This window comes from Apis laboriosa, unplaced genomic scaffold (assembly GCF_014066325.1).
Source record: "Apis laboriosa isolate Shangri-la unplaced genomic scaffold, ASM1406632v1 scaffold149_cov153, whole genome shotgun sequence".
Taxonomy (NCBI): domain Eukaryota; kingdom Metazoa; phylum Arthropoda; class Insecta; order Hymenoptera; family Apidae; genus Apis; species Apis laboriosa.
This window is the reverse complement of record NW_025221797.1, coordinates 104,500-128,918: the sequence shown is the minus strand read 5'-3', so window position 1 is coordinate 128,918 and position 24,419 is coordinate 104,500. Positions and strand designations below refer to the sequence as shown.

The following is a 24,419-nucleotide window of genomic DNA, read 5'->3' as shown; positions in this document are numbered from 1 at the left end:
AGGAAAACACGATACATTTCCAACAGACATCGACGAATGCTCGGACGAGGGAGAGCTTCCCGGCTGCGAGCACGAGTGCGTGAACGAGCCAGGCGGTTACTACTGCACCTGCCACTTGGGTTTCAAGCTCGGAGAAGACGGCGTGTCGTGCCGCGACATCGACGAGTGCAAAGAGGGGGTCAAACCGTGCTCCCACGGTTGCAACAACACCGAGGGCTCGTTCGAGTGCCACTGTCCAACGGGATTCTCTCTGAAGGAGGACAATCTCACCTGCACTCGGGCGAGAAAAAGTTGCGAAACACTGGCGACACCTTGCTCTCACGAGTGCCAAGAGTCGGAGGGCGGGCCGATGTGCGTTTGCCCGCGAGGTTATCGTATCCACGAGGACGAGGTGAGCTGCGTGGACGAGGACGAGTGCGCTCTGAACCTGTGCTCTCACTCCTGCGTGAACTTGGAAGGTGGGTTCGCGTGCACCTGCCCTCAAGGTTTCGAAACGTTGGACAAGTTCAATTGCACGGACGTGGACGAGTGCGCCAACAACGTCCACGATTGCGAGCACGAGTGCGTGAACGTCCACGGGGGTTACGCGTGCGGCTGTCGATCCGGGTTCACTTTGAACGACGACAACAGGACCTGTTCGGACGTGGACGAGTGTCTGGAGGGTGGTCACAAGTGCGAGCAGATCTGCGTGAATTCCGTTGGGAATTACACTTGCTCTTGCAGGGAGGGTTACCGGTTGTCGGACGGAGAAGGCAGCTTCTTCGATTGCGTGGACGTAAACGAGTGCGACGAGGGGCGGCACGGTTGCTCCCACGAGTGTTCGAACGAGGAGGGTGGATTCGAATGCGGTTGCCCGTTGGGTTATGTGTTGGGGAACGACTCGAGGACCTGCGAGGACGCGAACGAGTGCCTGGAAGGGACTCACCAATGCTCCCACGAGTGCGTGAACGTTCAAGGGTCGTACGCGTGCACCTGCCCACCCGGCATGATCGCGTCGGAGGACAAAAGGCAGTGCGTCCCCGTCGACCCGTGCCATTTCGCCAATTGTTCCCACGTGTGCGAGAAGCATCGGGACGCTTTCAAATGCAGCTGCCCCGAGGGTTTCGTCCTCCAGGGGGACGGGAGAACTTGCCAGGATTTCGACGAGTGCCTCGAGAACGAGCACGATTGCTCCCACGATTGCGCCAACACGTTGGGAAGCTACGAGTGCGTCTGCCCCGACGGTTTGACGCTTCTGCAGGACGGCCTCACGTGCGAGGACCCGTTGTGCCCGGAGGGATTGCGGCGGGACGACAAGGGCAGGTGTCGGGACATCGACGAGTGCCTGGAACGAAGCCACGAGTGCTCCCACATCTGCGTCAACGAGCACGCCTCATATCGTTGCTCCTGCCTCCCTGGATGGGCCTTGTCCGACGACGGCGTCACCTGCGTCGTTTCAGACCCCTGCTCCAACTCGTCCTGCTCCCACATCTGCCTCCCCTACGCCTCCTCGAGCCCCGCGTGCGATTGCCCTTCGGGGTACAAGTTGGCCGCGGACGGCGCCACCTGCGAGGACGTGGACGAGTGTCGAGACGGGTCGGCCAATTGCAGTTTCTCGTGCAGGAACGACGAGGGGTCGTACGCTTGCGAGTGCCCGCAAGGGTTCGAGCTCGGCGAGGACGGTCGGAGTTGCGTCGACGTGGACGAATGCGCGCAACCAGATCACAATTGTCCCCGAGAATGCGTCAATCTCGAGGGGACTTACGAGTGCGTGTGCCCTGTCGGACACGTGTTCTCGAAAACGGAGCTCGCCTGCGTGGACATAGACGAGTGCGCGACCGCGCAACACGCCTGCTCCCACGCGTGCACCAACACCGTAGGCGGATACGAGTGCACTTGCCCGACCGGGTGGAGCCTGAAACAGGACTCGAGGAACTGCTCCCCCTCTACCGTCCATCGCAATTGCTCGCACGCGTACGAGCGAGACGGCGAGGAGATCCGTTGCGGTTGCCCCGAGGGGTTCGAGCTCCAGGACGACGAGACCACTTGCGGCGACGTCGACGAGTGCGCCGAGGATCCTCCCCCTTGCGCCCACCGCTGCGTCAACACGAAAGGATCCTACCGCTGCGAGTGCCCTCCCGGTCTACGGCTGAGACAGGATCGAACAACCTGCCAGGACATCGACGAGTGCGTCGAGACCAACAATCGTGGGGGTTGTTCCCACGATTGCTCCAACACCGAGGGTAGCTTTCGCTGTACCTGTCCTCTAGGGTACGAGTTGGTCGAGGACGGCAAGACGTGTCTGGACGTGGACGAGTGCGTCCTAAATAACAACGGGGGTTGTTCCCACGATTGCTCCAACACCGAGGGTAGCTTTCGCTGTACCTGTCCTCGAGGGTACGAGTTGGTCGAGGACGGGAAGACGTGTCTGGACGTGGACGAGTGCAAGAGGAAGGATGTGTTCCACGGGTGTTCCCATCGGTGCGAAAATTTGGACGGTGGATACGTTTGCTCGTGTCCCGAGGGCTCGGTCCTTGGACAGGACAATAGGACGTGCACAGTGGCGGCGTGCGAGCAGGCGCACAATTGCAGCCACACGTGCGTGAACGTCCGGGGTGGTTACGAATGCGAGTGTCCCACAGGGTGGGAATTAAGCTCGGACGGTCGGACGTGCGAGGAAATTGATTTTTGCGCCGGTGGACACGGCTGCTCCCACGAGTGCGTGAGCGTGGCGGGTGGCGGGTTCCAGTGCCGGTGCCCGGCCGGCTATGCTTTGTCCAAGGATAACAGGAGCTGCCTGGACAGGGACGAGTGCGAGGAGGCGGGCAACGAGGTGAGCAACGGCTGCTCCCATTCCTGCGTCAACACGGATGGGAGCTACGAGTGCGGGTGCCCGAAAGGGTATCGACTGGCAGGCGATCGAAAGACCTGCGAGGACGTGAACGAGTGCATCGAGGACAACGGTGGATGCTCCCATCTGTGCGCCAACATCGAGGGTGGCGTCGAGTGCGCCTGCCCGGATAATTACAAACTGCTGGAGGACGACGGGAAGACGTGCGTGGAGATCGACGAATGCCTGATCGACAACGGTGGTTGCACGCATTTGTGCCATTACGAGAACGGCACCGTCTCCTGTTTCTGCCCGCCAGGCATGATTCTCGAGGACGACAATGCCACTTGCTCGGAGGAGAACAAGTGTTACGCGGATAACGGGGGTTGCTCCCATTATTGCAGCTACGAGGATGGCAGGGTGGCTTGCTCCTGCCCAACGGATCTCGTATTGTCCGAGAACGGAACCGTTTGCGTGGGACGAAATAGGTGCTCGGAGGGGAACGGTGGTTGCTCCCACGATTGCCGTTACGAGGGAGGAGAGACGTTTTGCCTGTGCCCGGACGACATGATCCTCGCGGATGACAAGCTTCGTTGCGTCTACGCGAACAAATGTTTCGTGGACAACGGGGGCTGTTCCGACATCTGCTCCTTCTCAAACGGGTCCGTCGCCTGCGAGTGCCCGTCCGGGTTCAGACTGTCGGAGGACGACAACGCTACCTGCGTGGACGTGGACGAGTGTTCGGAATTGTTGGACAATTGCACGCACAGGTGTACGAATACGGAGGGCGGGTTCGAGTGCGGGTGCAACCAAGGATTCAAAGTGAGCCCCGTCGAACCCGCTTTCTGCGACGACGTGGACGAATGCGAGGACTCGAGCGCGGGATGCTCCCATACATGCGCGAACTTGGTAGGATCGTTTCACTGTACCTGTCCAACCGGATACGTGTTGGAGAATGACAATAAAACTTGCAGGTTGATCGACGGTTGCAAGCAGAACAACGGAAACTGTTCTCATCATTGTCACCACGAGGAAGGTAGCGAGACGGTACACTGCTCCTGCCCTCTAGGATTCAGATTGAAACAGGAGGATCAGAGAACTTGCGAGGATATCGACGAGTGCGAGGAGTTCGAGAATGACGTGGATCTAGGCTGCTCCCACATCTGCGTCAACACGGAAGGGGGATACTATTGCGAGTGCCCCTCCGGCTACATCCTGTTGCCGGAGAACAAGAAAAATTGTATCGACATGAACGAGTGTCTCAACGATCGACACAATTGCAGTCACGACTGCTTGAACCTCTTGGGGAGCTACGTGTGCACCTGCTACGAGGGCCACTACCTCCACTCCGATAAATCCACTTGCCTGGACATAGACGAGTGTCTGGAGAGGAACGGCGGCTGCTCTCATCAATGCACCAACACTATTGGCGGCCATTTTTGCTCCTGCCCAACCGGTTACGAGCTTTCCCAGGACGAGAAGACCTGCGTCGACGTCGACGAGTGTAAAACGGATCTGGCCGATTGCCTCCACGAATGCGTCAACACTTTGGGCTCGTGGAGGTGTGCCTGCCCGGACGGCCACGCGCTTGCCAACGATTCCAAAACTTGCGTCGACATAGACGAGTGCAAGCTGAACAATGGCGGCTGCTCCCACGCGTGTTTCAACATCGTAGGCGGCGTTAGGTGCAACTGTCCTATAGGATTGCGGCTAGACGGGAACGGTAAAACGTGCAACGACGTGGACGAGTGCTCGACGGACAATGGCGGTTGCTCGGACATCTGCATCAATTTGGAAGGTAGTTACTCCTGCCAGTGTGCCAACGGTCTCCACCTTCACACCGACGCCAAGACTTGCTTGGACGTTGACGAGTGCGAGATGGAGAATGGAGGATGCTCCGACAATTGTATCAACGTGCGTGGCAGTTATCGTTGCGAGTGCCCCGCCGGTTTCCAATTGAAGGAGGACGAAAGGACTTGCTCCGACGTGAACGAGTGCGACGAAGATAACGGTGGCTGCTCCCACGAATGCGTCAACGAACTTGGTGGCTATCGATGCGATTGTCCGTTCGGTCACGAGTTAAGGAACAAATCGTGCCACCCTGTAGATCCGTGTGCCAATAACAACGGCGGCTGCGAGCAGATTTGCGCCGCGAAGAATGGGACGGTTGTGTGCGGTTGCAAAGAAGGCTTCCGCCCCGATGAGAACGATCCCCCGAGGTGCAGAGATATCGACGAGTGCGCTGGCTCGCGACACGGATGCGATCAGTTGTGCGTGAACACCGTTGGATCGTTCGAGTGCTCGTGTAACCAGGGATTCGAGATGCAGAATTCTACCTGTGTTGGTGAGTATGTTGCTCCCATTTATCGATACGTATCTCTCTTTGATCCTCGTTCGATCCGTTATTTCATTGATTTGAGATATAAGAATGTATCTATCATGTTTATACGATTGAATATATCATATTGTAGAGATATAATATGAATGGTGTAACATTGATTGGTTATTAAATTATAGTTGTTATTAAATTACGAAAATTGTGAGATTTTCAATACTTTTATTGAATTATTATTAGATTTAAATTCGTTAAAATTTAATAAATAATAGTCATTATGAATTCCGGTATAATTGCGCGTATGTTTTTAAACAAAATTTTAAAAGAAATTTTAAATTTCATTGGCGTGGATTATATATATATATATATATATATATATAAAAAATTTACGATTTTAATTACGAATATACGAGTTATATCTACACGTAAAATCAAAACTTTTAATGCCTTTGATACTTTGCATGCTTTTCTTAAGCTCGTGTTTTTTCTTTTTCTCTCTTTCTCTCTCTTTCTCTTTCTTTCTCTCCTTCGATCGAATGTATTACACGTCGTAGAAAATTAAAAATTCAGGTCAAGGAACATTAAACGTGTACAATACGTATTTACATTCGCTTTCTTATACATGCAGTATTATTGCTGAAAGACCGGAAACACAATAGCTTGTCACGATATTTCACCTTTCATGCGTTTCGATCCTATTCGTTTTACCGTGGTTTTCATTAAACTTTAGTCTCTCCTGCTTCCATTTTGTACATTTATTCGTTATCACAATAAACTGGCCAGAAATTATTATATGCTGCTGTATAATATTGAAATTAAAGATTCATATTCATAAACGTGAATTTTCAAAATTTCTCGAAAGTTGTGATTATTAATTGAAAAAGTTAAACGATACGCAAATAACATTCCCAATTCGTTATTTCATGAAATATTTTCATTTTATGATCAACTGTTAAAACTCTCCTAAATTTTTTAATTAATTTCCTCGAGCAGTGTGTATTTGAGAATTTAAAAAAAAAAAAAAAAAAAAAGAAAAAAGAAGAAGAAAAGACCTATAATCTATTAAGAAACAAATTAGAAAGAAAAATAAAATAATATAATATAAAACGTCCGCAGAATTTTTCCGCAGAAATATTTTAAACACATTATATTTACCATAAACAATTATCCCAAAAAAGAAGCGAAAAGAATAATTCATCGTTTCCAGATATCGACGAATGCGCCACAATGGATTGTAAAGGGTTTGAGTGTATCAATTCTTACGGCAGTTATCGTTGCGAATGTGACATTGGCCATCGATTGGAAGGCGATCATTGCGTAGGTACGTGTAAAAAAAAAAAAAAAAAATATTAACGATTAAAATATATCGTGCAGATATTATCGTGTGTATGGAGATAAGTAAAGAAAGACGATTTGTTCTTGTATATGGTATAGCTGAGATTTAATCCATGTGGAGATGATTGCATAGGCAAGTATGGACGACTTCAATGGGTGTTTGGAGGGAAAGCTGTCGGCGTACTATGCCTGGCTGATGTAATTTTGGCCAGATGGAAGGGATTCGTGACGACTAATCGCTTGTTAAACTGGAATACTCCGGCTTTCATGATAGTTAAAGGATTGTTGTCCGTTTCAGAAATTCGAGGAATGTTGGAGGAATCGTTGAATGATGTTGATGAAATTTGATTAGGAAGGCAAAATATAATAACTTGGAATTTTTTTGTCATAATCGAAGAATTTTGTATTGAATTTGGATGAATTTTCAAGTTGGATTAAAAGTATTTCCTCTTTTTGATTTTTTTTTTTTTTTCTGAAACAAAAATAATACATGTGAAATATATTAAGAAAAGAATAGTGCTTATATAATAATATAATAGAATTTAAATTTTTGTATTACTTTTTGTTATTAAAATAATTGCTATAAAAAATAGTGATTATAATTGTTTCTAATTAGATATAAATGAATGCGCGTGGAACAACGGCGGATGTGAGCATGACTGCATTAATACAGTCGGTTCCTATGTATGCGCTTGTCGACCTGGATATATACCAAGACGAAGGTGAGGCGACTAATTAAATTTATCTCTCTATGCGATTCTCGAGCGAACAAAAAAAAATTCAATAATTGTATTCTCTGGTATTGAAATCGAGACTTGTTAAAATTCTAAAAAAACAAAAAAAAAAAAAAAGAAAAAAAGAAAGAACGATAAATAATTTAATTCTTCTCTTAATCTCCAATATTAAATTATATACTTCGATGAAAATTTAAAAATCAAAATTAATTCTAACTCGAGTTTTTTCCTTATCGATTCTTTCCTTCGATAAAAAAAGAATCGTGGAAGAAATTTTGCATGGAAATTTTAATTGCTCTTTCTCGAAAAGGATTTCACGATTTTCGTACCATCGAGATTTCTGCAGATGAATTCCGGTTTTTGTTCCCAGAAATAGAAACCAGTGCCAAGATATAAACGAGTGCTTGAACCATAACGGGGGTTGCAACGGTGGATGCGTTAACACAGCCGGAAGTTACTACTGTACGTGCAATGGCGACCTCGTGTTGGCTTCCGACGAGAGAACTTGCATTTCAGCGGAATCGAGATGCCGTGCTATGGAACCACCCCTGCATGCAGAAGTGCGTAACAATTTATTGTGCAAAATATATGTAAAAATATGTCATATGTAATGTGTTAATTTTCTTTACAAATATTCACGAATCTCGTCTGTCAACGTTGGAAATATTAAATATAAAAAAGGTACAGAATAAAATTTCGTAAAAGATATATATATATAACTTTGGTATGTACAAGATTGTGAATTTTGATAAAAAAAAAAAAAAGATGGATGAGACAATTTTTGTATTAAAGGAATTTATATGCATATGTATTTTCTTGTTTTTTGAAAAATTGATATGGATAGTGTAAAAAAAAAAAAAAGGAAAAAATTATTATTCTGCTTTTAAAGAGTTTTCAAAAATTTAAATAAAAAAATTGCAAAGTATAGGAAACAAAAGAATATCCTGTTTTTTTTTCAGGGAAATTTTTTTCTCCTAGCTAGATTATTTTCTTTAAAATTCTAAATTTCATGTTTATTCATATCTTCACTAACTTAACTTTAACAGACATATTACACTAAAGAAATTTTAAACAAATTCTACATATTAGTACTATATATGTCTCCAATATCAAATAATTTATATCTAATATTCATTATAACAAATCAGGAAATAAATAAGGAAATAACATATCACATATAAATAAATAAAAAAAGAAATAAATAAATCCTGCTGATACTTTGATTTAAATGTCACAGTCACTTTAATACCTCTTACACGTTACAAATTGGGACGATGTTCTTAAAAATTTCTGCTGCTGGGGGCACATTGTATTTTTGGCATTCCTCTCATTGTAGATCAGATGTCCAGGTCATTCTTCCGGGGCAATGGATTATCCTGTTGGAGCCAGATGTCATATACAATGTCGAAGAGGTTTCAGGCTGGAGGGGCCGCACACGAGATACTGCATGGCCGGGGATCAATGGAATGGGAAGGAACCGACTTGCATTCAAGCATCGATCGTGACCGATTCCCGTTACCATTCAGGTGAGCTTTTTCTTCGACCTTTTAACCGGCGATAACCCGTTGGAATTGCATCGACTGGTCCTCCAACAAAAATTTGTGCTAACAGAAACTTGCGCCCGACAATAGACAGATAGGAATGGAAATGTCGCCTTTCTCTCGCGATCTATTCCAATAATTTGTTTTTCACCGATGGTATCGATCGGGAAAATTTAATTTGAGAAAATATCTGCGCAGCCGACAATTTCTCAAATCAAATTTTATTTTACGAACAACTCTAATTTTTGTCTTTTGAACGTCAAATTAAGGGATATTAAATTCGACATTATTAATGTGATTTTTATTGATGAAATGATTAGATGGCGAAGATTTCTCGAGGAAATTTGAGATTAAATTTGTGATTGACGTCTGGAATTGTGACATAAATAAATCGTAAAAGTTTCACACGGATTGATATTGAGAGGATTTTATTTCTGGAAATTGAGATGAAGGGAATAGAATGGTGAGATTAATGAAGTTTGATATCTTTAGCCTTCTTCTTTAGCATTCTTTAATAATTCCAAGTTTTCTATCGATAACATAAGTTTACAAAAAAAAAAAAAAAACATATGTTAGACATATGTATATCAAGATTTTCAAGTTAGATAAACTTCCTTCTTAAACTTTTTATGTAAATAAAAAATATATATATAATGCAAAAAATAATATAGAAAAATAAACATAAAATATAATAATTGTACTATTGACTATACTCAAGCTCTTTTCGAATAAATTTAATTAGATTCTACGTTCCTTTTTTTACAGATGCCTTATAAATTTCATTGTTCTTCAAAACCGACCAAGTTACAACTTGTTTTGTAAGTCAATGTTAACCAACGAACTCTTATCTTTTTATTTGTTATAAATTCCAATAATTTATCCAAGTAACCACAAACCTGGCATTCGTAGCACTTTACCAGCTCTCCTGTCGAGAACACGAAATTACAAGCAGAGGATTTGTACGTCTAATTTTCCGAAACGAATGGCAAAATGGTGGTGGAAAGTTTGGAGATCCAGTAGCCGGCTCGCAGATGGCTTTCACGAACGATCAGGAAGAAAGATCACCGTCAGCGGCAATTATTTACCAACGAAAATCCTGGCGGCGCATTTAATTAGTCACGCGGCCGCTCTAAACAGCTTTTAATAATAGGAAGTTCCGGCGTAAAGGCCGGTCGCTAACGACGCTATACGTTAACGCCATGGCTTAACGAGCTTGCAGAGAGACGCGTTTCAGTTTTTTTTACATTTCATTTCCTCCACTCCCTTGTGTTATTTTCAGTCGGTTCGTTTTCCCTTTCTCTTGGTCGCCTATTCTTCTCTTCACTGATTTCCATGCCGCTTTGTTCCGCGTAACAGCAATGAAATTTCGCCGTCTCTATAGTTCTGCTCTATCGGTTGACTAGTTTTCTCTCCCCCCTTTTTTTTTTTCTGTGTCTGATACGGACAGAATTTATTGCCTGCTATCGAGGTATACAACCATTTGTTTGAAAGAATTTCGCAACAATTAAGATAGCTTTATACTATCTTTAGAAACGAAGATTACTTTATTTTTATTTTTATTATTTTCAATGTTTTACGTGATAAGATGAAATGCCGATGGAAAAATTTGAATAACATTGGAATTTTGTATTTATAATAATAATTCATATTTGGAGAATATGTAACTGCATATGATACGCTTTATATATCATATATATCATTATGTATCACTATTATTTATCAGGAATATATAGCAGCGTATGTAGAGCAACATGATAGCATGAGGATAGAGTTGAAAATTTCATAATCTCAATCTCGAGATAATATTCACATAGAAAATTCAAGTGTCATGGGATCGCCAACTTCAATACTTCAATCCATGATTCAAAATCCATAATATCTCACACACGAAACTTTCATGATACCCAAAAGTATTCAATTCACTGGAGATCATACGAGAGTTATGAAACTTCACTTTAGATGTTAGAGAGAGAAAGAGAGAGAAACGTTAGTTGAGAGTTCAAGAACCTCATTTCCATCCCATGTATCGTAAGATGCATTCTAAGTCTAAATCAAGTCAAAAATATCTAGATTTATAGAATCCTTTTCAGACTGTGAATTCAAAGACCTCGATTTTTAATTTTTAATAAAATCTAGAATTCAACTATTTCTACTCTATTTCTATTCAATTATCTTCTAATTCAAGATCAATTTCTTTGAATTTTCTCTGAATTAATTAAGAAATTAAAGATACTTCTGATTGTAAAATTACTATTGAGATGATTTGTATAGAATTAATTCTATACTTCAGAAAAAATTATCCCAAATTAATCTATGTATGAAGAATTTCTCAACATTTCTATTTTTAAAAAAGTAAACCAGATATTCACTGATTTTGGAATCCTGAGATTCTCTTTAAATCAATTGAAAGTTTAGATGACATTCCTGACTCTGGGATAGTGTAATCCATGAATTAATTTGGAGTCTGAGAACCTCGACTTTCTACTGACTTCTCTACCTTTGATAAGATTATCAAACCTCTCTCTCATCAAGGATTAGGAATCTTTAAATTTTTAATTCTATTTGTATATAACATATTTGTTATTAATTGTTATTATAATCAATTTGTAAAAGTCGAAAAAAATTTATTTTATGAATATTTTAATAATTTATTGAATATCTGAAATATTTCTCCATTTTTATTAGAAATAGAAAACAAAGAAGAAACAAAGAATACAGAAAGTAATAATTTTGAATGAAACAAAGTATTAACAATATAGTAAATAATATAAATAAGTGTACACTACATAATAATATAATAATTACATTTATATAATAATGTAAATCCAATTCAATCTCAAATAACAATTTTATTAACAAAAATATTCATCTTTATTAGATCCAAACAATTACAGACATCAAATTCTCAATCTCATTTACCAGAAAATCAAACACACGAATTAACTGTCAATCAATAGGAATATTACCATCGAAACCAAACATATTTCACCAGTTTGACGAGAGAGTCAACTTGTGGAAACGTTTGCTTTCCACACCATTTGTCACGAGGTGCTCTCGGCGCTTATTTCGTATGCATAGAAAGAGGCTGGCGGCAATTAATAGCGGCAGAAATACCTTTTACGTTGGCAAATAATTACGAATAGAACTGTAACAAACAATTAAACGTGTAAATTAGTAAGAGAGTCGTAAGAAGTCGAAGGGAAGTTTATCGCAAATAATCGATCCCCTCGAGCAATCGAAACCGAGTCGATAATTCGATTATCATTCGAGTTCGAGTTCGAGAGATTATTTCGCGCAATACGTAATAATTTTATCCGTTCGCGAAATATGCATCCAGTAGAACAATCAAGTTGTTTTGTGCATGGTTACCGGTTATCAACTGTAAGGTGAACGTTTCACGGAAAACCGCATGTTTAATAACAGGCTTTGTTGCTTCAGACATGCCACGACCGTTCGTCAGGTGTCCCCGAGACATGGACGTGGAACTACCCGCAAGGCAGAACACGATACGCGTCTCTTTCCCTCAGCCCAAGTCCAACATGAACTGGTGGAGGTATTTATCAAAACACTACGTCGATGTTATTGCGATGACTAACGTTGTTTCTCCAGGTAACATAAGTTGAATGTCATAATTCGTCGATAGTGAGTTCGGTAAGGTGGTTTAGGTTAGAAACTAGGTTAAGTTGCGATACGTGTTGATGACGTAATATGTGAAAATGTAGTTATGTTGTTCAGGAAATGCTAGTTAGAATATCACGATTTTTCAGTTTTATTTTTAATAATAATATTATAATAACATTTCTTTTATGGAATAGATAATGAGAAAAATAGATACATACAAAAAAATATTATTATCGATTAATAAGTTATATCCAAATGTCCTACAACTCAAACATTCAAACTAATGTTAACATCATTCCCACAACCTAACTTAACCTAACTTACGTACTTACTTATCTCGACTCCCTCGCTTCAGATTAATTAACACATTAAACATTCGAAGTATCACTGCCATTCGTCGTAAAGTCTCGCACGACGGGACGAAATTAATTTCTTTTCGCGAATCTCTCCGTTGCAATATGTCACCACAATAGAATGGTTTATCTTATGTCGCAACGGGAACTGCTCGCAAGCCTTCTGCAGCGCACAATAGGAATTCCAAACGAGCTTAGGGGCTTCCTTCCAAGACCGTATACACGTCTTTGCTCCGGTATTTGTATTCACATCTCTATTTATTCAGTCGAGCATTGTAAACGCTTTTACGCGGCATGATAGAGAAATCATCCGCGACGTGGCGCGTCAATCGTCTTAGGGACAGTAAAATGCAACATGGATTCATATTCGTACGTATGTTAATTGGTCGTCGATCGATCCCGTGTCCTTTGGCAGATAGATCGTGATCTCAACAAATTTGTGCGTACGTGACAAGTGTGGATTCTACGATCAATGGATTAATGGACGACCTGATTGTATTACAGGTACGTGGACGCTTCGCCATCATGGGCTAAGCAATTGCAAGCGGATTTACCAGCAGGTACGACGGTCGTCACTTTCACAGCATGGTCGCCCGTTTCGAATTATACTAGCACGTGCAGGATAGTGATCCGTGTTCGAGGTGAGTATTTGTAAATATAGCGTGATTGTTGATCGTAAATGTATCGATTTATGAGGAAATTAGTGGATATACGTTGTACATAGATATAGGCCTCGTTTGCGATTGTGTGTGTAAATGTGAAGCAAGGAGAGGGGAGGGGGAATGTAAAAGATAAATTGAAAATGCAAGTTCTTCTATAGGAAACTAGGTTTTCGAATAAATCTATCATTGATAATTTCTATAATATATACTGATAATTTTATACATATATATAATTAATTGAAATTTAAAATTATATGTTTATAATACAAAAATTCAATGAAACATAATGTGTGAATATTGTTCACTTTTTTAAGTAGTTTTTAATAAAGTATTAACATAAGAAAAGTATTAATACAAACAAAAAATTAATTTAGAGCTATATCAAAACATGATTTGACAAAATTTCAATTTTCTTAAAAATTTCAAGAAATATAATAGATTATCTTATCTCTGGCAGAAACTTTCTATTCAATAAATATTTCTATATGTCTAATTATTGTTTAATATTTCATTATTTAGTTAATAATAGTAAAGTTTAAAATATACAATCTTATTTTCCTTCATAAAAAGCAAACAAAAAAAGAAAAAACTGATGCTGGCAAGAATCTTGAGGTAAAGTTTAAAAGTTTAATTATGAAAACTTCAATCCAAGTTCGAATTACATTCGGAAATTACAAATGTTGAAGCAGAAACATTTTTATCTTTTGCAAATAATAATTTTACTTTTTACTGCTTTTGTTATGGAAAAAGGATCTTACATATTCGTTACTACTTTTAAATTCGTTCGTGATATTTAAATCTTGCGCAAGATTCTTACGTAAATTTCTTAAAAAGCATACAAATTTAAGTATTTACAAAACATGCAAATTATAATAACATAAATATACGAACATGGAAATATCGATATCAAATTATGGCGCATGTTCGATCCATGTGATAGAAAATTCGAGAATTGCCACTTACGAGAATAATTTAATGGCAAGCTGGCAGGAATTTCGCGATTTAAATCCTATTTCACGTATCAGTGATCAGAGAATTAACAATGTCGTTTCGATTCGAATTTATGCAACTTTCGTGTCATGAGAGATTCGTGTTAAGCGTTGCAATCTTAATTCCATACGATTAAGAGACTTGCTTGTGCTAATGTATGGATTTCTATAAGTTATTATTGTTAGTATTCTAAATTGTTAGGCGTAAAATTTGTAATGAGTGCAGAAAATTGTTTATTTACATAATTAAGATACATAACATCAAATTTCAAAGATTTAAAATATAATTTTTATCAACAATAATTATTAAAATAATTATAAAGATTGCTGCAACTATTTTTCCCTTGCTATTTTTTCCAAACTTTAAAAAATTTCAAAGCAACAAATTTTCGATTCAAAATCGATTTTCGAGTTAGTTAACCAATTCGTTTCACGAAACGTAGTCGCATTAAATTCATTGTAACGTCATTGTTTCATTGGTTTCCGTGAGTACGCAATAGCACTCGATGGAAAAACGTTCTCCAGAGGACTGCGACGGTTTCCGGTAGCAACGTCACATAAATACATGTAGTCCACGTTACCTGTAGCTCTATTTCTCCCGTTTCTTTCCCATTGAGGTCATCGAGATATCGATAAAAAAAAAAGTTTTTTTCACACCATGAAAACATTATTTCACCGCTTCTATTATTGCTCTCTATTTTTTATCGACTTTATCTACTTTTATTTTTGTCATCCTTTTTATTTTTTTATAATAATAATAGTAGATATCATAGAATATCATTGAAAAAGTTGTAAATTTCTATTTGAGTTGTTGAACAAAACACAAAAATAAAAATAATTAAAGTGCACGTATCTATTAATTTTTTTTCTATATATTTTAAAATTAAAATATATAATAAATAATTGAAGAATTTAATTTAAAAGAATAACTTGAAAAATGTATTTATTGTTATAATCGAGTTTTGGAATTTTTTGATTTATTAAATATAAAGAAAAATAAAGATGTTTTTCATTTCATAAATATATTACTTGCGTATGATCAAGAAATTAAATTTTGGTGAAAAAAAATGAAATATAACTTATGATATTGAAAATGTCATTTAATAACAAGCTAGAGATGGAATTTTTGTAATTATTAATAATATGAATAGCAGTAATGAGCTTGAAGAAAAATTACTTGGAAATGGAAACTTATTTGAAAACCAATAATAAATAAAAAAAAAAAAAGATTAAAAACTGGAAGTAAAAGAAAAATGGTCAAAGAAAAATTGATAAAATGTTAAACTTCAGATCCTTTGAGTTTAAAAATCATAAAACTTTATGCATAGTATAGTTTTTATGCTAGCTTAGAAAAGCACGTCTCCATTTTATGATAATTTAGGATACAATAAACTTACATTGTGGATATCTATTTCTCATTTTCCATTTTCTAATATTTCTCTCTTAATTATTTATATTAATTTTATAATAAATTCTTGTTTAAATTATAAAGTGTATTGGTAAAATGTAATGTAAAACTTTTTTAAAAATAATATCGTTTATACACATAAATTACTGTTATCCATATATATATCAATTGAAAAATATATCTCGTGAAAAGTTTCAAAACATTCAGCAATGAAGAGTTATCGTTAATAACAAATTCCAATAGATAATAGTTTCCAAAACCAACGCATTTCTAATATCTTCCATATTTCGCATATTCAAACATCAAATATCACAGAATTCCTTCATTACGCGATACAATCCGTCCACCACAAATACATATAATACCCAGTGGATACACAAAACATTATTACACAGAGAGCACCATTTCGATCAAAATGCGCAAAACGATTTTATCGATCAAGATAGTCGTTGAACTAGCAAAAAATTAAAAAAAAAGAGAGAGAATACCATACAACAAAACTCAACTTGCAAACCGAGAGAATCGATAGAGTTTTCGATGGATGTAATCACGTTTCATAGGCCAGTCGGCACTATATCGCGTAACGCAGAGAAATAAATGGCTGTGGCCGCCGACAGTTCGAATAGAAACGTTATTTTGCGGTATTATATTTGATCTAGGGTGTTGTATGATTTACGTTGCTTAACCAGCGAATAGTGGTTAAGCCTTAGCCTAAAGCGAAGTTCGCGCAAAGAAAGAAATCAAAAACGGTCGATCACATATCATCTCGTGAACAGACTTTCTCACGTGGTCCCTTTGTTTCTAAAGATTTTTCGTAACCTGGCTTTCAGAGGTGCACCAAACGTGTCCCATAATTCTTCATTCTGATCGTTCAATATAACGTCTCTATTATTAATGTCAGGCCTCTAACTGTGCCCTACCTCTCACGAGGTTTATCTTGTGCGTTCATTTTATCAGATTTATGTACGTTTACGTGATATTACGTTTTCTATGATATCTTCTACGATATCTTTTTGTCGAACGTGATTTGTTGTTGTCTGTTCTTCTTTTTTTTTTTTATTATTATTATTTTCTCAATAGAGTGGAATTAATTGTATTCGGGTTCTTTATATTTTTGATACCGAGTGGATTTTTATTTGGAATTTAAATCGAATTATGTTATTTAATGGAGAATTTTTATTTTAAAAATTGGAAAACAAATAATGTCTTTAAGTACACTTGATGTTTGAGTCAATAAGAATCAAGTTTTAATATATAAATTACACGAGAAACAATATTGTTTAAAACAATGTTATTATTGATATATTAAAGATTCCAAATTTAATTGACTGATTCGAGTTTAATGTGAAGTTAATCAAAAGCTTTTTAATTTCATAATTTTTGGACAATCGAAATACAATCGAATATAGTATTTGTGTAAAATGTAATATCAATAATCAATAATTAGTTAACAAATAATTATACATTTTAATAACTAATCAACTGCTGATTGAATTTAAAAAATAAAATGTGTAATCTGGCGAATTAAATAAAAATTATTTACACGAATATTACGTGACTTTTCACGAGAATTAAATTTCCAAAATAATCTGCCAAATGAAAATAAAAATAATTTTTACAACTTGGATTTTTTACGGGTTAAATTTTCATTTTTTTTTTTCATCATAGAGAATTTTTTTCTCGCCGAAAGATAATTCAACAAAAGAGACGAAATCCAAGAGCAATCGTTTCATATTTTTCCCGTGCACAGTTCAATTCGTCGGTCGTGAATTACACGAGAGAGCTCTGTGAAACCGCAAAAATCGACATTGCCATTGTAAGAGCTGCCCTTTCTGCTTGCTCGCTTCATTTCTTCATGATATTCGAATCGCCGATGATGGCGGAATCTTTGCCCGCCCTGTCACCGGCAAACTTCCGTTTCATCGTTCCTGATTGCTGTTCCTGAAAGGAAGCGACTTCTCCCTCGGGACGAATTACACGGAAAACAATTTGAAGAATAGCGCTTAAAGGATCGATTCGTCGATTTCGAAGATGGAAAGACTGCAATTATATACACGCTTAGTTCTTGCGAACTAAGGAATTATTTGCTAAATCAATAATTTTCGATACAAATTGCGATTGATTTTTAAAATTGAAATATATTCTACGATAATATCTCAATAATAAAGGATAACGCTGAGTGAGAAAGAAGATGGGATAAATAAGACCATTATCGTCTTATTATTATTACTTATCAAAAAATTATACGAGTTTTCAATGATAATCACCACAACTTTTCCATTATTATTTTTTAAATAGAATCATAAATTAAGATTCCATTAATATTCAAAATGTTTGAGAGAAAATAAAAGTAAACTTCAAGAATCGGAATTTGCATAATCCCCCATTTCTACCATGTTGAAAAGTTGTAAAGTTGAAACTTCGGTAGTTACAGCCGAACAACAGCACGCCAAACAACGGCAAACACGCTGAATTAACGTGGTAAAAATTGAAACTCTCCTTCGCTTCTCTCGAACTTCGCTACACCGGCGAGGAAAAACTCATCCCCTTATCAGACAGAACGAAACTTTCAAATTCGTACAATTAATTCTCCCCCTTCTCTCTCTCTCTCTTCCACTTCCCTCCTTGTGTACACTTGCACAAGTACACGCATAACGTTTTCCCAACCTATCATTTCCACCCTTTGGTAAAAGTTCACGAACCTGCGCAAAACTACGAGCCGCCGATTAAGGATGGAGGAAACGTTTGCTCGAAGAGGAGGAAAGAAACGTGCACCAATTCACCGATGGATCGTCCACCGATCGAAGGGCATTAACGAAGAAATCGGACAAAGCCGCGATCCAATCTACGAGGAGGAAGAGGACAGCGAGAAGAAGGGGGTGGAACGAGTTGGAGAACGAGTGGTGGAGGAGGGTGGTGGAAAAACGAGGGAAGAAAAAGGGGAGGGTGGAAGGGTGGAGAGCCGGGTGGTGGGATGGAGGGGAACGATCGATTTCCTGATAAAGGGGAAACTTTTTCAAAAGGTCGTTGGAACGAAATCGGCCTCGATCCCGTTTTCGAATCGAGGCATCGATACCGATGGTGGGAAGTTCGGTCTGGTGCAGCGAGTGCACTTGTAGGGAGTCTCGCTTAATTACTCATTCCTAAAGTTCGCGAAACTCCCTTGGAGCGAGTTCACAGGGTGGACAGGGTGGATGGAGGGAGGTGGGATGGCGGTCAGAGGATGGATTCTGTTCGATATGCAATTACGCGAAATAGGTGTTGATCCTTGGGCACAGTGATTGTTAATTGCTTGATCCTACGATTTCATTATATCCTTTTGGGTGGACTAATTACGATTAAAGTGGCGCTAACCGGTTAGAATGGCGTGGCGTGAAAATGTCCAATATGACCTGGAAAAAGTTATTAATATTGTTGTTAAATTAAGAAGATAATTTACATTTTGAGAAATTTTAATTCAAAAAAAATATGATTTACTCGAGAAATTAAAATTATCATGAGCCAAATAAATTTTTACAATGAGTAATAAGTAGAAGAAAGGAATAGAAGAAAATTAGATAAAAAGAAGAATGTTTCAAAATTAAAAATAATAAATTGATAGAAGAACGGTAGAAAATTTCGATCAACTGTACAAATAATTATTATTTATATTGGAATATATTTTATAACGCTTGATTTATTAATGTTTGTTTAATATATAATTGAACGTATCGGTAATTTATTATATCCAGTTTTGGTAATTAGCTTAACAAACACCGAGTTAAATTATTGTTGTTATTTTTAACTTTATACATAAGAAAATTATACATTAATTTAATAAAATATACGGTAGAAATATGACGATAATTAATTGTAATGTATAAGAAACGAAGTGCATTGAATTTATTACAACTTGATGAATATCTTTTGATATTGATTTGATCGGACACAATAAGTAAATAATTAAAAAATCTTTTCAAATATCATCTTTTAATAACATTTTAAGTGAAAATCTTTTTCAAGATAAAATTTTAATGAAAAAAAAAGGAAAAGAGATGATTATAACGGTTAATGAAAAAGAAAAGGGAAAGAAAAGATTGAACGGCAAAGTATAAAAGAAAGATTAAGAATTTTTCACGAAAATTAAGCTCTAAAAACCCTAAGAAAATATTTTAATTATCTTCTTACGTTAATATAGAAATTAGTATATTTATTCCAACGAAATTTTATAGAATTATTTTTGTTTAAATCTTTTTATACACGCACGACAATCTTGAGTGATTATTTAAATCATAATTTTAAATTCCAAAAAGATGAAACTTTACAATATCTAGAATAGAAAAATTTATTTATTATACTAACGACTGATGTTATATACATTCACAGAGGATTCAAAAACAAAATAATTCACAAATTAATCAATTTGAATCTCAAAAATGAAAACCTCCTCCAAAAACCATCCCTCTCCTCAATCTCCGTGTTCAACATAACCCCTTGCAACCCCTAAAAATTTGTTTACCATATCGACGAATGATTATATTACCATTCACAGATACTGAGAATCCAAAAGTTTCGACGTGCCCGACATCCTTTGAAGTGCGGCTAAGCCCTGGCGAGCGGAATCGCTTAATATTCTGGCAGGAGCCAACGTTCACCGACAACGTCGGCGTCGAACGGGTCTACAAAACGAGGGTGAGCAAACGACATTGAATTCGGCCGAATAATCCCCGCTGTCTCCATTTCCAACCCTTCCCTCGAAAATTTCCCCTCGAAAATTTCTCCTCCCGTTGTTTGATCTCGAGAAGGTGACGACCATCCCTTCCCCTCCTTTTATTTCTTCCTTTATTTCCGCCCTCTTCTCTCTCTCTCTCTGTCTCTCCCTCTCCCTCTCTCCTTTCGCACGATCTCCCAAGGGATAAGAATCTTCACCCCATTTCTCTTTCCTTCCCCCAAGTCGCTTTTTCTCTTGGATTTATTAAAACTTTCTCCCTTAACGATCAAACTCACCAATCTTGCGGTTATCTATCTATGGCTGATGTAGTAATTTTCTTCTATCATTAACTCTTTGCACTTGAAGATTTTTTTTCACTCCAGGAATTAACAATTCAAAGTTAGAGGAAGGAACGAAGATAGGTTTTACATGGAAATTGATCTTATATATTATGTTAGGAATATTATAAAGATTTGTCATCATGTAAAGGTTTGTCATAATGTAAAGGTTTGTAGATTTCTTTTTGAGGATTTTATAGATAGGAAAAAATATTTTGAGATTAATTGATGATTTGATGACGTGAAAATTATTCTGATTAGATATCCATATTATATTTCAATAAAAATTTGATATAATAAATATAAATATTCTATAATATGTACTTTATAAAAAGTAAGTCTCTTTAAAATAAGAGAACCTTTGCTTGTTTCTAATTCTTTTCATTAAATAGATTAATATACCTTTTCATATATATATATATTGAGTAACATTTATATTTTAAATTGCTCTTTACATAAGTGTTGCTGCAAATTAATCTCATTGCACAATCTTTTTTTGTACGATTTTACTTTTGTAAAAGACCATCGATTCAAGTGCAAATTGTTAATTGCCTTAATTAAGAGTTGGAAAGTGAAATGGTGGAGACGTTGAAAGATCAACTTTATTCAACTTTCGTTCTTTCTTTTTTCGTTTCTTTCTTTCCTTTTTGTTTATTTACTCGTCAACCAGTTTATCCTCGTTTCGTTCGATATTTATTTTCCGTTTGTATTCCGTGGTGCACAGTTGGGAAAGTTTGAGGTCGATGGCAATTAGTGACGGTTTGGAGCACGTGTCAAGCAGGTGAACGACACCGCGATCGTTGGGTTTATAACGCGATAACGTGCTCGCGAATTGGTCGGACGTGCGATAATTGGCGAGCTTCCTCCTACGCGGTTAATAAACGCAACGTTCCGGTGTGCGCGGACAAATTGCTAAGTTAAGTCGATTAAAGCTGCCTCTAAACGGGGTGAAAGGTGAGTGTGGTGGTGTAGAGATTGGAAAAAATGGAGGATATATCCGGAGAAAGGAAATGAAAGGAAAAAGATGGTAGGAATGATGAAGAGGAATAAGTGAATATATAATATTTTTGTACGTGAATGAATCTTGTGGTATTTGTATTTATAAATTCTCTCGCTTTTGAACGAGGATATAAATGATTGGTTAAATTAAATTGGTCAATATTAATTTATAGGGATAAAGTTTCTTATTGCGTTCAAAAAATCAATAACGATTGGAATTGTTGGAATTGAACTTGCTCTTTCTGAATTACCGTGACGGTAACGAGAAAAATTGATTAACCCGTTAATTAATCGATGTCCGCCAGAACTTGTTGAAAAAGTACCTCGATATTTCTTATTGTCTTAATTCTACCATAGTTATATAATTTCTTGCAATCAATTTGCTCTCGTTGCGATCTTTCAAATTAAATTATCTTTTGATAATATTAAATACAAATTGGGGATTATTTTAATTATCTTTCTATCAATGATCTACCTCCATTCATTCGAAAAAGATCTCTTTTAATATATTCTCCCTATAATATAATTAAATTTCATTTAATTCTAATCAAATTTTTCTTTCAATGATCACATTTTCTAATTCTTACACGACAATAAATTTAAACTTACATTTTCTGAATCAATCCATTATTATAATAATACTATTTCTAAATATATAGCCATTGCACTCCCTAAAATAAATATACATTTACTATTACCATTATTCCGTCCCAATTACTTTCCAAAATTATACCAGCTAAGATATTTCAACTTTCCCCCCTCGAAAATACACCCTAATTGCTCCTTCCAACGAACCCTAGAGATTCATTCATCATGAACGAAAATCGATCGAAAACAATAAGAAGAAAAAAGAAGAGAAGAGAAGAGAAGTGAACAGAGAGATTACAAATTAATAATCGTCGAAAGAGAAGAATTCTAGAATTCGAGGAGGGAGGGGAATCTGCTCGTTTCAGGACAAGTTTATCGAACGATAAACGAAAGTTCGGTTCGCCTCTTCAGATAATAATTCGAGGGACGATATCTCGAGTATACCCAGTACCAGATATTACATACATATTTCGATCCCTGCGTGGATTCGAGATTCGACTCCCATCGAAAGTTAACTCGCGTATATATTCCCATCCCAGGAACCCGGACAACTGATGTACCCCGGCATTCACAACGTGCGCTACATCGCTTCCGATGCAGCCGGAAATCGAGCCGAATGCCATTTCTCGATACACGTACGAGGTAAATTTATGTAACGCGCCACGTTGGGGGCCGGCCAATCGATGATATCGAGCTACCAAGTGGAATATTTTCGCTGGTAAATTGTGGGGTGGACCCTGTTGGCTGGACGCGACGATTGCCTGTTATATCGTGAACATTGGTGGAAGGATCCTGGTTTACAGTTTGTTAGAAAGGTTGGATGCGACTTCGTGCACGTGCGTAAACGTTTGTGCGTGTTTGCATTGTACGCATTGTTGGAAAATAAACGTAGCTTTCGTATATCAAATGGCCAATACAGATCTAATCGATGGTTAAAGAGAACTTTCGTGGAAAATTAATTATATAAGATAGGAGACATTTAAATTTTTTATTATTCGAATGTGTTGTTTGAAGTTAACTTTGTTAAAAATTTAGATGTTAATTTATATATGTAGTGAAATTTTAGACGGAATCAGATTTTAACCGAACAGATTTAAATCGCAGAGACTTTTCATTCTGACAAAACGTGCGAATATTATTATTTGCTTTGTCTTTAAATATATACACGATTATATAAACACAATTGGTGAATCCTACAGGTAGTTCTAAAATTACACGAAGCCGTATATAAATGCAGAAAATGAAACATTAGTTTTTATTGGATCAACTCATATTTCCATTAAAGTGAAACTTTTATATTAAAATTGACTTTGATTTGTGAATTGTCGAAGTTGATTCCAAGTCTGTAAATAAAGAGGAATGATTGTTTTTATTTGAACATGAAGCATCGTTTTATTTTCGTTGTATAAAAAAAAAAAAATCAATGATGGTAATCAACAATTGGAAATTTAATCAGTTATTGATATTTTTATCGTGTACAAGTGAATATACTCTACGTATAAAATTATATCAATTCGAAATAATAATCTCAATATCAACCAAAATAAAAATGGCAATTAAAAAAAATTAAAAAAAGAAACAGTAATTATTCTCAATAACGAGATAATAATTATCAAAGATATCCAAGATATCAATGAGAAAATTATCCATTCCTTTTGGCCAAAAGTTCTCTTTTCACACGATCGATAATATCTCCCACGATGCCAGTCGATCTTTTAATCTACTCTAGCTAATTACATCGGCTTAATGGATTCAATGAAGATGATTCTCTTCCATAAAATTTCCAACCTTCTAATAGACGAATCTTCACGATAAGGGAAAGAATTATGCCCCTTCGACGGGGCACGATGGAATTTCGTCCCTCGATAACATCGATTGGCCGTGATAGAAAACGATTAATCCAACTTATCTGGTGTCTCCGTACATTTTCAGAATCCGAGCATCGCCGAGATTCCGAGGTGAGTTAAAAAAAGAAAAGGAATCGTTCCTAGGGCTTTCGTACAATCGGAATTGCTTT

At 37.7% G+C, this 24,419-nt stretch overlaps 1 protein-coding gene across 1 annotated transcript in view; it reads left to right on the top strand.

Moving 5' to 3' along the window:
- Positions 1-24,419, top strand: part of LOC122710490 (fibrillin-1) — a 95,223-nt gene that overhangs the window by 44,193 nt on the left and 26,611 nt on the right. The window contains exons 9-18 of the mRNA XM_043928366.1: positions 27-5,153; positions 6,352-6,465; positions 7,096-7,201; positions 7,584-7,773; positions 8,550-8,739; positions 12,193-12,307; positions 13,233-13,369; positions 20,319-20,458; positions 22,942-23,044; positions 24,335-24,360. Coding sequence (XP_043784301.1) covers positions 27-5,153; positions 6,352-6,465; positions 7,096-7,201; positions 7,584-7,773; positions 8,550-8,739; positions 12,193-12,307; positions 13,233-13,369; positions 20,319-20,458; positions 22,942-23,044; positions 24,335-24,360 — 6,248 coding nt within the window. The remainder of the gene's footprint in view (positions 1-26; positions 5,154-6,351; positions 6,466-7,095; positions 7,202-7,583; positions 7,774-8,549; positions 8,740-12,192; positions 12,308-13,232; positions 13,370-20,318; positions 20,459-22,941; positions 23,045-24,334; positions 24,361-24,419) is intronic.